This window comes from Hippocampus guttulatus, chromosome 6 (assembly GCF_054856545.1).
Source record: "Hippocampus guttulatus isolate MCC_2025c chromosome 6, RoL_Hgut_1.0, whole genome shotgun sequence".
NCBI lineage: Eukaryota > Metazoa > Chordata > Actinopteri > Syngnathiformes > Syngnathidae > Hippocampus > Hippocampus guttulatus.
Genome location: NC_141266.1, coordinates 9261316 through 9275460, shown reverse-complemented (window position 1 = coordinate 9275460; position 14145 = coordinate 9261316). Strand labels below are relative to the sequence as shown.

At 39.2% G+C, this 14145-nt stretch overlaps 1 protein-coding gene and 1 long non-coding RNA gene across 2 annotated transcripts; one reads left to right on the top strand and one right to left on the bottom strand.

Moving 5' to 3' along the window:
• Nucleotides 1-299: 299 nt before the first annotated feature.
• On the bottom strand, nt 300-2929 carry LOC147203455 (uncharacterized). Its single transcript, XR_015101176.1, has 3 exons — nt 2649-2929; nt 1915-2012; nt 300-558 (listed from the first exon to the last, which is right to left on the bottom strand). It is a non-coding gene; the product is annotated as an uncharacterized LOC147203455 (long non-coding RNA).
• ptpn2a (protein tyrosine phosphatase non-receptor type 2a) lies at nt 2230-13861 on the top strand. The gene is made up of 9 exons (XM_086113466.1): nt 2230-2466; nt 4800-4890; nt 5303-5403; nt 5575-5673; nt 8574-8711; nt 8902-9111; nt 9720-9881; nt 10676-10863; nt 11840-13861. The coding sequence occupies exons 1-9, from the start codon at nt 2410-2412 to the stop codon at nt 12027-12029; spliced, it is 1236 nt and encodes a 411-aa protein (XP_085969592.1). The 5' UTR covers nt 2230-2409; the 3' UTR covers nt 12030-13861.
• Nucleotides 13862-14145: the final 284 nt, after the last annotated feature.

Below are 14145 nucleotides of genomic sequence, written 5' to 3'. Positions count from 1 at the left end.
TGTATGTTTGGTTAAATTTCATTTATTTAATATACGTTACCTATCTATAAATTTCTCCGTTTTACAAACCGAATTCAAATGAAGTCGAGACTCGAGACATTATGTTGAAGATAAATTAAAACACGATACAATGATGTGCAAATCATCATACACAACATAATATGTTGTGTAAATTCAATATATGTTGAACATATACAGTATTGAATTGATACACTACATAGACAAGACATTTAATGTTCAAACTGATAAATGTTACTGTTTTTAGCTAATTTTATGGCTGCAAGACGTTCCAAAAAAGCTAAGCAAGCGTCATGTTTATTACTGTGTTAGTCACATCACCTTTTCTTTTAACAACATTCAATAAACGTTTCGGAACTAAGTACACTAACTTTTGAAGCTTTGTTGGTGGAATTCTTTCCAGCTTCAGTTGTTCAGCAGTCCTGGATCTCAGTTGCCATGTTTTACGCTCCATAATGCACCATACATTTTCATTGGGACACACGTCTGGACTGCAGGCAATCCAGTCTTGTACTGGTCCTCTTTTACGATGAAGTCATTCTGTAGGAACATATGTAGAATGTGGTTTGACATTGTCTTGATGAAATAAGCCATAAAAAAAAACTTTTGAACTTATGTTGTTTTCCTCTTTGGCCCGCAGGACATGACATCCACAATTTCCAAAAACAATTGAAATGTGGAATTGTCAGACCACAGAACACTGCTCCAATTTGCCATCTTTGATGAGCTCGGACTCATTTTTGGCTGTTGTTGATAAATGGTTTTTGCTTTGCATAGTAGTGTCTTAAGTTGCATTTACGGATGTAGTGCCGAACTGTATTGACTGACATTGATTTTCTAAACTGTCCCTGAGCCCATGTGGTGACACAATGATGTCAGTTTTTGATGCAGTGCTGCCTGAGGGATCGAATGTCATGGGCATTCAATGTTGTTTTTCGGCCTTGTCACTTACATGCAGTGAATTCTCCAGATTATCTGAACCTTTTGATGATATTATGGACCGTAGACGATTAAATCCCTAAATTCCTTTCAATTGTACGTTGAGGAACATCATCCAAACTGCTTGACTATTTTCTTATGCAGTTGTTTACCAAGACTTGAACCTCACCCTATCTTTGCTTATGAATGACTGAGCAATTCAGGGAAGCTCCTTTTAGACCCAATCGAGGCACCCAACGGTTCCCAGTTAGGCTGTTCACTTGTGGGATGCTACAAACAAGTGCTTGATGAGCATTCTTAAACTTTCTCAGTCTTTTTTACCACCTGTCCGGGCTTTTTATGGAACATGTTGCAGCCATAAACCTCTATGTTAATAATTATTTGCTAAAACAATAACATTTATCAAATTGAACATTAAATATCTTATCTTTGTACTATATTCAATCAAATATAGGTTGAACATGATTTGCATATCATTGTATTCAGTTCTTATTTATGTTTAACACTGTGTCCCAACTTCATTAGAATTGGGGTTGTATACAGTAGTTTTACACCCCACAACTACATGTTGATTCAATTCAATTTCATTACAAATTTCACACTCCCATTTCCACGTTGTCCAGACTTTCATTGCAGAATTTCTTACTGTCACCATCGTAACATTTCTTCTGTGCCTGACATTATGACTTTGATTCCAGGTAACTTATTCCTTTAATATCACAATACCTTCTGGCACTTTTCACCACGACGGCAATTTTTGCTACGCTGCAGTGTAAAAGGTACAATTGATCACTTCCTTAAAATCGGAATGTTGACCACACAATCATGATCAGAAATTGATTGATACGATTAAATGACAAACATTAAAGATGAAACATTAAAAGAAGAGATCGACTTATTTTACTTCGCTATATTTTTTCATTTATTTGTTACTTCTTTCTTAAATTTGCTTCTCACCCTATTTTTGTACTTCATAACACATGCAGAACGTTCAAACAGCTGAACACCATCTGCCTCCCCTGCTTCCTCAATCACTCGGTGGCCAGATAGTTTTCCTGGGGAAAAAAAACAGTATGATACTTCATGTGTCCATGATTATTATTATTTATCTTTATTATCTCATTTGTCTAAACGTTTAAAACGAATTCAACATCAAGAAAACAGTTTGTGTTTCCAATGTAAAGAGGGCGATATGCACAAAGCCTGGAGTCGAGAGGGGAGGGGGAGAGCTGGCAAGCAAACGTCACCAGCTTGTGGTTGTAGTGGAGTAGCAGACAGACAGACAGACAGAGAAACAGGCAAACTGACAGACAGACTCCCCGCAGGGATCCCCACGGTCCCACACCACTGTAAACCGTGTAGATGGCCGCTCGAGGGGAGTAACTTGGTGAAGGCTGCCGCAAACATCATTTAGTTATCCAGAAAGTGTCCGAGGCGCTATTTAACTTTACAATGGAGCAAGAATTTGAAGACATTGATTTCTCCGGGGGATGGCAAAACATTTACAACGTAAGTTTGTCGGCATTTACTGGGCCTCTGGTGTTTTGATGACGCGCGCGTGCTAATTAAACTACTACGCTAATTTTATTGCAAACACGTTTTTTTAAACTTAATTATTTCCAAGCGAGCCGTGTAATTTCAATCACGTGGCTATTAAATCTATTTTTGCGAATGAGGCTTATTTAACCCACCCACTTTTCTTGAAAGACTAAGGAGAAGTAGCTTTCTGTGCTAGTAGTCCTCGACTTCCGTAGCCAGAAAACGTGCAAATGCTGTGTTCCAAGTTGAGCTCAGTTAGCTAATGCCATTTGACCGCAGCAGCGGTACACGCTCGCGTCAGTTTCTGAGAAGTCGTCATCATCGGGACTTCCAAAGAAGGCACGTGTTGTACCGCCATCTCCAAGGGAGCCGTGCGTTCACATTATCACACTGAAGTTCCGGTTTAACCCAAGCTGTGACCATGTCAGATAAAACCTACGTCGGTTTTCCAAAAGCAACACAAACGGAACAACAAAAAGAGCAGCATTGTCAATGAAAACAAACGGTTACTGTTATCGTCGAAAACAGTTGTTTGTTTCATGTTAGTACACGCACAGCCACCGTGGTGAGACTCTTACGTGTACAATAAGATCCTTGAAAATACTAATAATCTTAGTACTGTATTAAATATTTATGATCAGACGTTTTGGCAATGATTTGTATTTTATGTTTCCCTTTTGTTCATGTTTCACCTTTCCAATTTGCTGCTTTTGGAGTTTGTAAAGTTATTAACTAATTACTGTACTACATATTGTGTACTCAACCATAACCACGTTCTTATTTTTTAATTAACCTGAGCCAGGGCTGGACTGGCCATCTGGTTGACAGGGCAGATGCCCCGTGAATCGACATCTTTTGGGGCTCCGGTGGTGCTATTTGAACATTATTTTTCCCCATTTTCCCCAAGAGACCAGGCCATAATTTAGAGGGAGCAACCAATCAATCCATTTACAATATAGATAGCAAACTGAACCATTCAACTATGTGGTAGCCAAGGGTCGTCAGGAGTCATGAATACAAATTTTATAGCAACCTGTCTTTAGAATGGAAGGTTTGATTCTTGAAGTCAGTGTCCATTATATCCAATATTTTCACACCATAGCAAGCAAACATCATGGCCGAAAAGTCATTATTTATCATGGTTTCATGAAATAAAATGCACATATATCCAGAACCTTGCTCAGCACATTCACAATACAAGCAGGAATGAACCTGAAGTAAAAAGCAGCATCAACAATTCTGAAGAATAAAATGATTTCTGTCATTGTGCTTTCTTGTAGATAGGATTTGAATGAATGCCCCATCAACACCATAGCTCTGCCTCTGGTCGTCATGGCAATTAAAGCTTTATTTATCATTAGGCTTGCAATAGTGAGCAGAGTGTACGGTGGGTTGTTTGCATGTGACAAGACCACCTGAGACTGAGTTCTGTGGACTTACAAAGAGGGTGTTAAATGTGTTGAAATGCTTGATGCTTTGAATGTTATCTTAAGACACCTGGAAACTGTCTTAAATTGCAGGAGAAAAAAAATGCCTGGATTTCCTTTAAAACTTAAGTAGCAGCGTCAGCCGTGTTGTTGATCTGAGTTGCTACCAAAACATTTGCCCGGGACTGTATGGTAGATTAGTACTGTATATTATGTGTTTACACTTAATTTCACAGTGCACCTGGATGTGTTCACCTCTCATATTTTGGCATTCTTGCTAAACTTAAATATTTTTGCATACAGATTAGAAATGGCATTTTTTACTAATTAGCGACAACACATTGTTCCAAACTCAGCATATTCTTGTTTCTCTGAAATTTCTATTCTAATTGGCATATTCTGAGAAGTGCCATTGCTATTGTATTCGTCTCTGGTTTGTTTTTGTAAAAGAATGATTTTATAGCACTTAAACAATGGTCACGGAGTGTTTTTGCTGAAGCATGTGAAAACAGCAACGTAGTAAAAGACTTAAACAATGAAGCGGGATTTATTGCAAAAGACCTGTCAAGCAGGAAAGCAATAACAAGTGAAACAAATGCAGCATGCACTGCGTTAAGATTACTTGCAGAATTCAACCTTGTAGCTCGTCTTGTGAAAATCGCTTTGTCATCTTGGTGGACGATACTGATTGTATCGATTATGATTGATGACGTGTGTACTAGATTGTGCGGCACATAACAAAAAGTAGTTCTTGTCCAATGAGGGCCAGGCTAATTAAAACACCACGTTATAGAGGAGATGACAATTTCCCAACAAGTACGGTAATCACCTTTAATGCAAAGCTAACATTCTTTGTCTTATGCTTTCTTTCTACAGGAGATCCGGAACCAAGCCAATGAATATCCCTACAATGTGGCAAAACTGGCTGTGAATCGTAATTTGAATCGCTACAGAGATGTTAGTCCATGTAAGTCTCCCGAACACACTTGTATGCTGAGATGAGCATGATATGGAACTATTGGAAAGGTAATGTGTTGAAATAAGACAGACTAAAGAAGAGAGCACCTTTTAGTGCAGTGCAGTATCATTTTGAACAAAAACGACAAAATGGATAAATGTTATCTATCATTTTCTATATGAACCGACAACATCGATGGTTGGAAAAGTGAGTGAAGTTTTGTTCCTGGGCTGCTTTGACATGTTATGAACTTAGATCAGGAATCAGTGTTGAGCTCAGTTCCACAGTTTTGCCATTGTATCAATAAGGCTTTTGAGATTCATTGGAATATGATATCGTTCACCTTTCTTGAAATATTAATCTGCATTGTGGTCAATAATGTCTTTTTGACTCGTCGCTATTCTGTCTCTCCTGACTTTAGATGATCACAGCCGGGTAAAACTTGAAAGTTCTGAAAATGACTACATCAATGCAAGTTTAGTCTCAGTGGAAGAAGCCCGTAGAGCTTACATTCTTTCTCAGGTGAGGTCTGCTACAAGCAAGACGTGTGTTTGTCACACTTAATTCACTTACATTTTTTGACAGCAGCATATTCGGTTATTTCACAAGGCTTATTTGGAGAGGAAAACTGTGGATTTTTTTAAATCTCTTTGTGACTATGTGTCCTAAATTTATTTTCAATGGGCTTTACAGGGTCCTTTAAGGAACACTTGTGGTCACTTCTGGCTGATGATTTGGGAGCAGTGTTCCAAAGCCGTTATAATGCTGAACAGAATCATTGAAAAGGGATCTGTAAGTACATTTCAACTCAATTGGGGATGAGCACGTTCATGTTTGTGCCAAACTAAAAGTCATTGCTCCATGGTAAAGTCTATTTTTTTAATGTTACAAAAACTTGGCATTTGAACAGGGGTGCGTGTGGACTTTTTATATCTACTACTAATAAATACATTGCTACATGGCCGTCGTATTTATTGCAAATTATACATTCACATTATATACATGGATATTATTGGCACTTTGGTGATTCTATATATCACTTTGGACACAAATCACTTGACTCATGATTCACCAATAACAATGGTAATACCTTTGTTGTATGACAACAGTTCTTATTTCTGTATTTAGCAAACTTGATGGCTGCCTAAAATTTCTGCTTGCATAGCAACCGAAAAAAAATGTCAAGCTCACACTCACAATTTTTTTTCATCCTTCTGTAGTCCAGACCAAAGTTTTGAGTCACGCATTCACATTTACGTGCAAGTTGCGTTTCACGCTGGTAACCCAAAAATGGATTGATGTCGTGTGTGGTAAAACTCAAACGTTGCAAACTGTAAAACTGTCAGTGGGGTTGCATCAGCTCATTATTTCATATGACTTCAGAGTGCTTCCGATAACTGGATTTAGTTGGTATATATTTGTGATTTCCATGGTTTTCTTTTTCCTCTGGGTCCATGGAGCAGTCACAAGGTAAACCTAACAGCACCGCACCTCACTTGCAAGAGGGCAGAGACTACTTCTCCAAGTGGAGTTTAGATGTGAGCAGTGACACTCAAGTTTTACATGAAACAGACTTGGAAGAGTGTGAAAAACAGCCTATGAGTGCACCTTTTGATGACTGGATCAGTTGTTATCATAGGTCACCATTCAGCTTCCACGCAGTAAAGAGGTGCAGTCATGACCCAAAACATCCTGCAAAGATTTTGCTCCACCCTCATATCACCAAAACATGAAGCCGTGTTTTGATGATAGCAGCAATCGTCTTGGTCATCCTTTCCACTGTATTGTTAGTGATGAGATTTCATTTCGGTGTACGTGCGCTTGCAAACATGTTTTTACGGTTGAGTAAAGATAAACAAAAATGTGATAACGGCACCGTGTTTTGTCTGTTTTTGCAAATGCTAAAAACAGTCAAGGAGACAGCAGAGTAATGACTCCTTTGGGCAAAATCAGATTAGTTTTGTTCATTCAGCCTTAAAGCACGCATTCGTTCCAAGGTGCAATCACCACACTCACAAAGGATCCATGTAATGCTGTAATACTGATTCACATGTTCTGGCGGGCCATCTTGATGATGGAGTGAATTTTGAACCCTCTAAAAAAAATTGTAGTTCCCCTTACAACTTGAAGAGCCTCGATGATTAAAATCAAGGCAGAAAGTGGGAGAGAGAGCTGCAGAAAAAGAGATTTAATGTACATAACAGTGTGTTAAATATCACAATATAAAGCCGTGTAAAGATGATTTTTACTTATTATTCATCATAAAATAAATATTGTATTATCAACAGCCCTGCTTTGTTTTGTGAAGTGCACTTATTTTCATGGTTGTATTTTGCCAGGCAGCAGTGCTGTGCTGACTTTAAAACTCACTTGTATTCTTTGGCATTCGACTCAGCATGACTTAGATTTGTTCTTGGTTTTACTGTTTGGTGCTTTCTACCGCCTTTATTACCGATTTGTCTTACTGTTTATTGTGCATGTTAAATTGCTCCATGTACAGCACTTTGTATGCAGCGATGGCTGTTTGAAAGTGCTCTATAAATACTGTTGACTTGACTTGACTTGACTTGACTTTAAACTACAGTATCTCTTGGCATTACGTTGTTTGTTTGAAGACAGGCTTTGTTTTAAGAAAAGGACTGGTTTGTGTTTCATTCCATTCTTGTTGTGACGATTCTCTGTTGGCCAATTAGACCGATTGCTGGATGTGACCCTGCACAACTCTGAGCCCTTGACATACAAAAAGTGTACAGTGTGGAGAACAGAACTTGACTGCTTCTTGGAAACCGGGCTTAGGCTATCAAGTTCTAGGTATTGCCGACTCCAACCACCCTGAAAATAACAATATTGTGGAATTGCACGTGTGGAGGATTGCAGCTCGGCGTCTCGTCTTTGTGGTGATGGATTTGCACGCAAAACATTTCAACAACTCGTGACTTGTATTTAATTGAGGATTTTGCATTTTTATAGAGGCAATTGTTCGTGGAAGAGAAATACGGAAAATAAAATGATCTTTCTGATAATGTTGGGGAAACTCCTAACCACATAAAAGTCATGCTTTGATTTGTTTAAGTCACCCCCAGTGCGTGGCAATTTGATGTGGAGGTATGTGTCCACCCTGCATAGCAATGCCTTTAAAACCTCTGGACATACCACCTGGAAAAAGCACAAAAATGCAGAGTTGAAAAGAGTTTTGTCATGGGTAATAGGTAAGATTGTAAATTTGACACTCCCCGTAGAAGAGCCAAATTGGAATGATCAAAAAAGGGCGAGTTTCAATTTAAAAAAAAAAAAAGGAAGCCAATGTTTCTGCTCTCCCAATGCTGTGGCCGCGTGTGCAAAATTTGCTGAAACCACGCCTTGCTCAGCTGTAAATCAAGTATATCTCGCATCTCTCTTATGCTTTCAACATCCCTACATATTTGTGCCGCAAAATTATACATGCTTAAAGTTGCCAGTGGATAGAATATATCCCACCGAGTCATCGCAGGGCTTTCCACACTGATGAAAGGCACTAGCCACCAGCTAGCTTGCCAGCTAAAAAGCTTCCCGCATCACCTCCTTCCCTAATCTACGTCGGTTGCCATATGTCACCACGTCCGTCCTTGTTTTTGTTCTGTGCAAGCCTTTAGTTCCCCAGGCTCATACTTTTATTTCTACCATTCTTAATGAATTCCTATTTATTTTTCCAGGAAAAGTGTGCGCAGTACTGGCCAACTACGGCGGAACAACAAATGTCCTTCACTGACACCGGTTTTGTTGTCAGGCTACTGTCAGAGGAGGATCATTCCTATTTCACAATCCGTGTGCTAAAATTGCAAAACGTCAAGGTAAGATGTAGTCTATTTAAAAGGAAGATTTCCATATGTGATGTGTTTAGTGTGACGGTTTGGCAGCTACAGCGTCTAAACTTTTTTTCCCATGAGTTGTGTTGTCAAATGAGCCTGTTTGTGTTGTGAGCCAGAAATCTGTTCACACAACACTCGGATCACTATTAAGGTCCCACATTGTCTGTCACAGACGGGGGAGTGGAGATCGATTTATCACTTTCACTACACCGCGTGGCCGGATTTTGGTGTGCCGGAATCTCCTGCCTCCTTCCTCAACTTCCTTTTCAAGGTTCGGGAGTCTTGTTCACTGGGCACAGAGCACGGGCCCTCAGTTGTGCACTGCAGTGCTGGGATTGGGCGTTCTGGGACCTTTGCCTTGGTGGACACCTGCCTGGTCTTGGTGAGAACAGAGATTGTTTTCAAATTTGGCCAGTGTGGATAGTAACAAGTACTATCATAGGGTTGATATGAGTTGACCGAGAGTCATCAATTCACACTCCAAAAATCAATCTGATCTAATAATAATAACAACCAGCTGCAGGTGAGATCAGAAAATCCTTGTTGGATCTATAAAATTCATCTTGCCTCGTTATACATTCACAGATACAAGTAAACATACTGTACAAACAAAAATAAACTATTATGTGGTGTAGGTCTATAATGAAGGTATAGGAATTAAGAAATGTAAAAAAAAAAAAAAAAAAGTGCATGCGATGTAGCATGTACATGTGTGAGGTTTAAGTTTGGTTTGTCAAAAATGTCCTGAGTTTAATTTAAATGTAAAGTTCACTGAGGGGGAATTTGAATATGTATGTTCCGTAGCTGAGTCCACATCTTTGTTAAAAGGGCCGGCAAGACTAGCTGCAACCTTTTCCCTAGTCTGATTAAATATAATTCCAAGATTTAGATGTTGCTGAATGTAACAAACAATGCAACTGTGTCAACTGTTTTCCAAAGCATGGATTTGCCCGGTCCTTTTAATCAAATAGGGAAAATGTGTTTTTCCAGATGGATCGGAGGAATAATCCATCCTCAGTGGACATACAGAAGGTTCTTCTGGACATGAGGGAATACCGCATGGGCCTGATCCAGACTCCTGATCAGCTGCGCTTCTCGTACATGGCTGTCATCGAGGGAGCCAAACTCCTTGGGACCAACATTTCAGCACAGGTAGCACTTTGACTGAAGGGAACGGCGAGGTTTATTATTTTAATCCACTTTAGTAAATGGAATTAAAAGAAAGAAATGGTTAGTGTTTGGTAAAGTGATTATTGATAATTGCTATTTTTAATTTTCATATTACTTTAAATTGAGGAAATTATTTGAGAGAGGCTTTTTATTTGAAGCAGAAATTAAATTCCAACAACAAAAGACTACATTTGTTAAAAAAAAAAAAAAAAAAGAAAAGAAAAGAAAGCAGCGTGCCCTGTGACTCTTTTGCTGAATCTAACAAAAGCAAGTGCGTCAATGTTAGGAAGTGGCATACATGTCATTTTAGTCAGTGACGTGGTGAGGTTTGTGGCTGGTGAAGCACTGGTAGCTGATGGTAGGCTCTTGAATGCTCCTGACAACCTTGCATTTTTCATCTGCTGTGTTATGCAATTCGCAAAACAAAACTATTTGGCAAATTAACATTCTGTTCACAAAAATACTGTATACCATTGACCACTCCACATGTGTGGGTCAAATTTTGACCAGTTTTGAAAATGTCTTGCTTTCTTCAATGATGCAATGTTGATGGCTGAACAAAAATATTGTTTAGGGGGTTTCATATTTAGCACTGGATTCTAAGCTAACAAACGGATGCCTTTTATTGCTGGTTTGGACATCAAGTGGTTAAAACAATGCAGAGGAGGAGATGTGATCATCTTTAAAGCACGTGTGGATAGTTGATTTTAAGATGAAATTTGTATTGTTAAAAATATGCGAAAATCATTCTGTTTTTGTACTTTGCCTGGTATCAGGTCAAGCCAGTGGTGATGTCCAGAGATGATTTGGAGACAGAGCTGCCTCCACCTCTCCCTCCACCGAGACCTCACTTAAACAACAGCAGACCTTGCATGGAGTTCCAGCTCACCTCAAAAGACCACATGCCCTTGCTTGGAGAGAAGCCACAGTACCAAGATCACAGCGAGGCAGAGAGCGCTGGACAGTAAGTAAACCATCTTTTTGTCAGTTTTATCTGTCAAAGAAATCTCACTGACTTGAAATGGAATTAAGACGGGAAAAAATAGAGGTATGCATTGGTAATTAATACAGTTGAATAGATTATGTAGTTAAAAAACAACGCACAAAAATGAAATGCTGAAATAGTCGAAAAAACCCTGAGACACGGAGGGTTTTGTATGACAGGAAAGGACTTTAAAGTCATTACAAGTTTGTAAACATGGACTCGTCAAAAACATTCAATTTGCGATTGTTTCTTGATTAATTGATCGGGATACAGAATGTACTACTACTGTACTTGTGTCCAGGTAAGATTTTTCGGACTATAAGCCGCACTTAAAATGCTTTATGCGCTTTGTAATGTCGTGCGCCCTCTGTATTGATGACCGTCGGCTCTTCAGTTTGTCATCTTTAATTTCAAATTACTTACTATTATGTTTGTGTGGCATTCTCATCCATAGCTAATCACACACGAGCAGGCTATATGTTTTCATCATACCGGAACTAGGACTACACTCTGCTTCTGAGAATTGTGGGAAACGTAGTCCTATGTGCCTAATGCAGTGGTTCTCAATTATTTTCTGTCATGCCCCCCCCCCAAGAAGAAGAAAACATCTCCCCCCCCCCCGTGCCTATAAATAACTGTAGTATTATTTGTCTATAAAATTGTTATAAGTACACTTCTGCATAACACGGGTTTCAATGTTGCAATATGGGACAATATCATTGCAATGTGTGAGACCAAGAGGTCGACAGAAAGTTACATCCCTTGCTATTTACTTTAGCAATCATGTTTGCATTCTCATCCGCATCTAATCGCTGGTAGTCTTTATTTTTATTTTTTGCCATAACAGAACTAAAATGACCTCCTGATTTTGCGTCTAAGAATCATGGGAAATGTCATCCGACGCACGGTGTAAGCGTCTGGTTTGTTGATGACTCATTGCTTCCCTTCCTTGTAGTGTGAAGAAGCGACACCGTGAAGAGAGGATTGCCAGCACCTCACAGAAGGTCCAGCAGATGAAACAGAGACTGAGCGACTCGGAGAGAAAAAAAGAGAAGTGGCAGTACTGGAGACCCATTCTGCTTAACGTCGGTGCTGGTGCTGCATTGGCTTTTGGTCTGCTGGTGTGCTGGATGTACTCCCAGTGAGCATCTCGCAGTCACTTCGAACTGACTCTTATTTTGCACCAGTACCTGAGATTAGGTACTTCTCAAAGTAGATTTAGAGGGTATTTATTTCTTAAGGTCACAATGCAGGAGTGCTAGATCAAATGACTGTGTATATTTTTAATAGATCTAAACAAAATTAGTTACATCTCAGGATCTTGGTGCCATCATGAGGATTTCCTTTTTCTTCTTGTCTCTGAATGTACCGTATCATTTCATGGAAAATATGTATGAAAGGTGCAGTGCAAAAGAAAATTGTATTTTATTTTTTTCATTTACAATGATCAGATAGGCATACCCCATTCTATGTCACATCTTTAAATTTAGAAATTCAAAATGATTGTTCAGGAATTTGATACTCGAGCGTTGGGAGTTACATACCTGTCAACTTTTCGGAGCGCCAACCTGTATGAAGTACCAAAAAAATCCTTATAAAGAGCAAAAAATCCTTATAACATACCAAAGCATTTTATATGTCAAAATAACGGCAAATCCCCCCCACCCCCCACGAAATTTTCAATGATATTTATTGTAGATCTCCATAATACAATGTCTGGTTAATGTCTAATCATCATTCTACTTAGTGGCAAGACTGTGTTCAGAGTTGTATTCCTGCTTTACTTTTTTCACCAACTCCAAATGCTGACCCATCGGCTCGAAGTTACAGCATCCATTCATATTTACTTTGGAAATGAAAGCATTCGAGTAGACTAGCACCATTCTGGGCAAAAGCAAACGGAACTACCTGTTAGGGGGGAAAAAATGGAAATTGTCAGAATCCGTATGATTTGTGCGATACGGCCATATAGTAAGATTCACCACAAAATCCGTATGAACTATGGCTAAACCGTATGAGTTGACAGGTATGGAGTTAGGTCCCATGCCCCCATCACCCGTTGAATTAATGCATTTAGTGTTTCTGAAAGGCACCACTTGTTCTTCCATTCACCTTCAGCGGGGCATCCCAAAATTGATTAAGTATATATTTTTAGTCGGCTAGACACCTACGAGAGCTGCCTTGCTTCTGATTTCGCTTCAGAAAAAAAACGTTTTATCTTTCAGCATATGAGTGAGTATTTAGCTTTCATGTCCTTTGTTTGGATCCGACAAATGGTCGGGTCGTTCACCTCGTGGTGCACGTATTGTCCCACTGGCTGGGCTCATTTTTGTGTCATTACAAGTTATCCCACTGTTGCGCTTTCAGGAAACCAAAGCAAACCTGTTCATTTACTCAATTTTTGTTCTTTGATTGGTGGAATGTAGACTCTGTCGGATCTGACACAACTGACTCCTATTTCTTGTTGCACCTTGGAGTTGCATGTAACCGCATTGGTTTGCAACTAACTGGGACCAAGCTGTATCAGTTGGAAGTGTACAGTGGGTTAAAATTCCTCTGAGCAAATGTAAATGCCTGTTTGCTGTTTGAGGATGTGCCTTCATGTGATTTTAAATGGAACAAATGTGTGCGACCAGGTTTACTGCAATCTCAAGATCTTACTTCACGTGAGCTTTTATCCCCCCCCTCCTCGAACCAAAACAAAAATACAGGTGCCCAGGATTTTGTCATTTCTGTCATAAGCACACAGTCTGATTTGTATGTCTTCACATTGACCAAATAGTTCACTGTGTGGCATTTATGAAATTTTCATTGAACTCATAAACCTTTTTATTCATGGCATTCCATTTGTTTTTGCTTTCCAGATTCAATGTTTTCATTTTGGTCCCACATCAAGCCACAATGACAACATTTGTTGTTTGAACAAAACAACATGAAATACTTCTTAATAAAACAATATCCTTTTTTTTTCCCAAAACCTGGCATTGCATCTGTTATTTTTAAGAGATTTTACGGTATTCATGACAGCGTTCAACTTCTCTGCTTAGCATTTGCTGTACTGTTGCCGTAATTTCATTCAGTTGCATGAGTTTAATAACTCTTGTCAGACTGGCAATGTTCTCCTCTTGGATTCCAGGAAGGGATTCAGCATTTCTTGAAGTCCTGGCCCGGATTAAGCACCATAGTTTCATATGCTGTTATCTGATGTGCTTGCGGGAGGACTTCTAGTAAATTGTTCAGGAAAAAATATATATCCATACG

What these genes read in the sequence shown, in the direction of transcription:
- ptpn2a (XM_086113466.1), top strand. Translation starts at nt 2,410, where the DNA reads ATGGAGCAAGAATTTGAAGACATTGATTTCTCCGGGGGATGGCAAAAC. An exon ending in GATGGCAAAACATTTACAAC is followed by an intron (nt 2,467 to 4,799) that starts GTAAGTTTGTCG and finishes TTCTTTCTACAG; the next exon opens with GAGATCCGGAACCAAGCCAA. An exon ending in GAGGCAGAGAGCGCTGGACA is followed by an intron (nt 10,864 to 11,839) that starts GTAAGTAAACCA and finishes CCTTCCTTGTAG; the next exon opens with TGTGAAGAAGCGACACCGTG.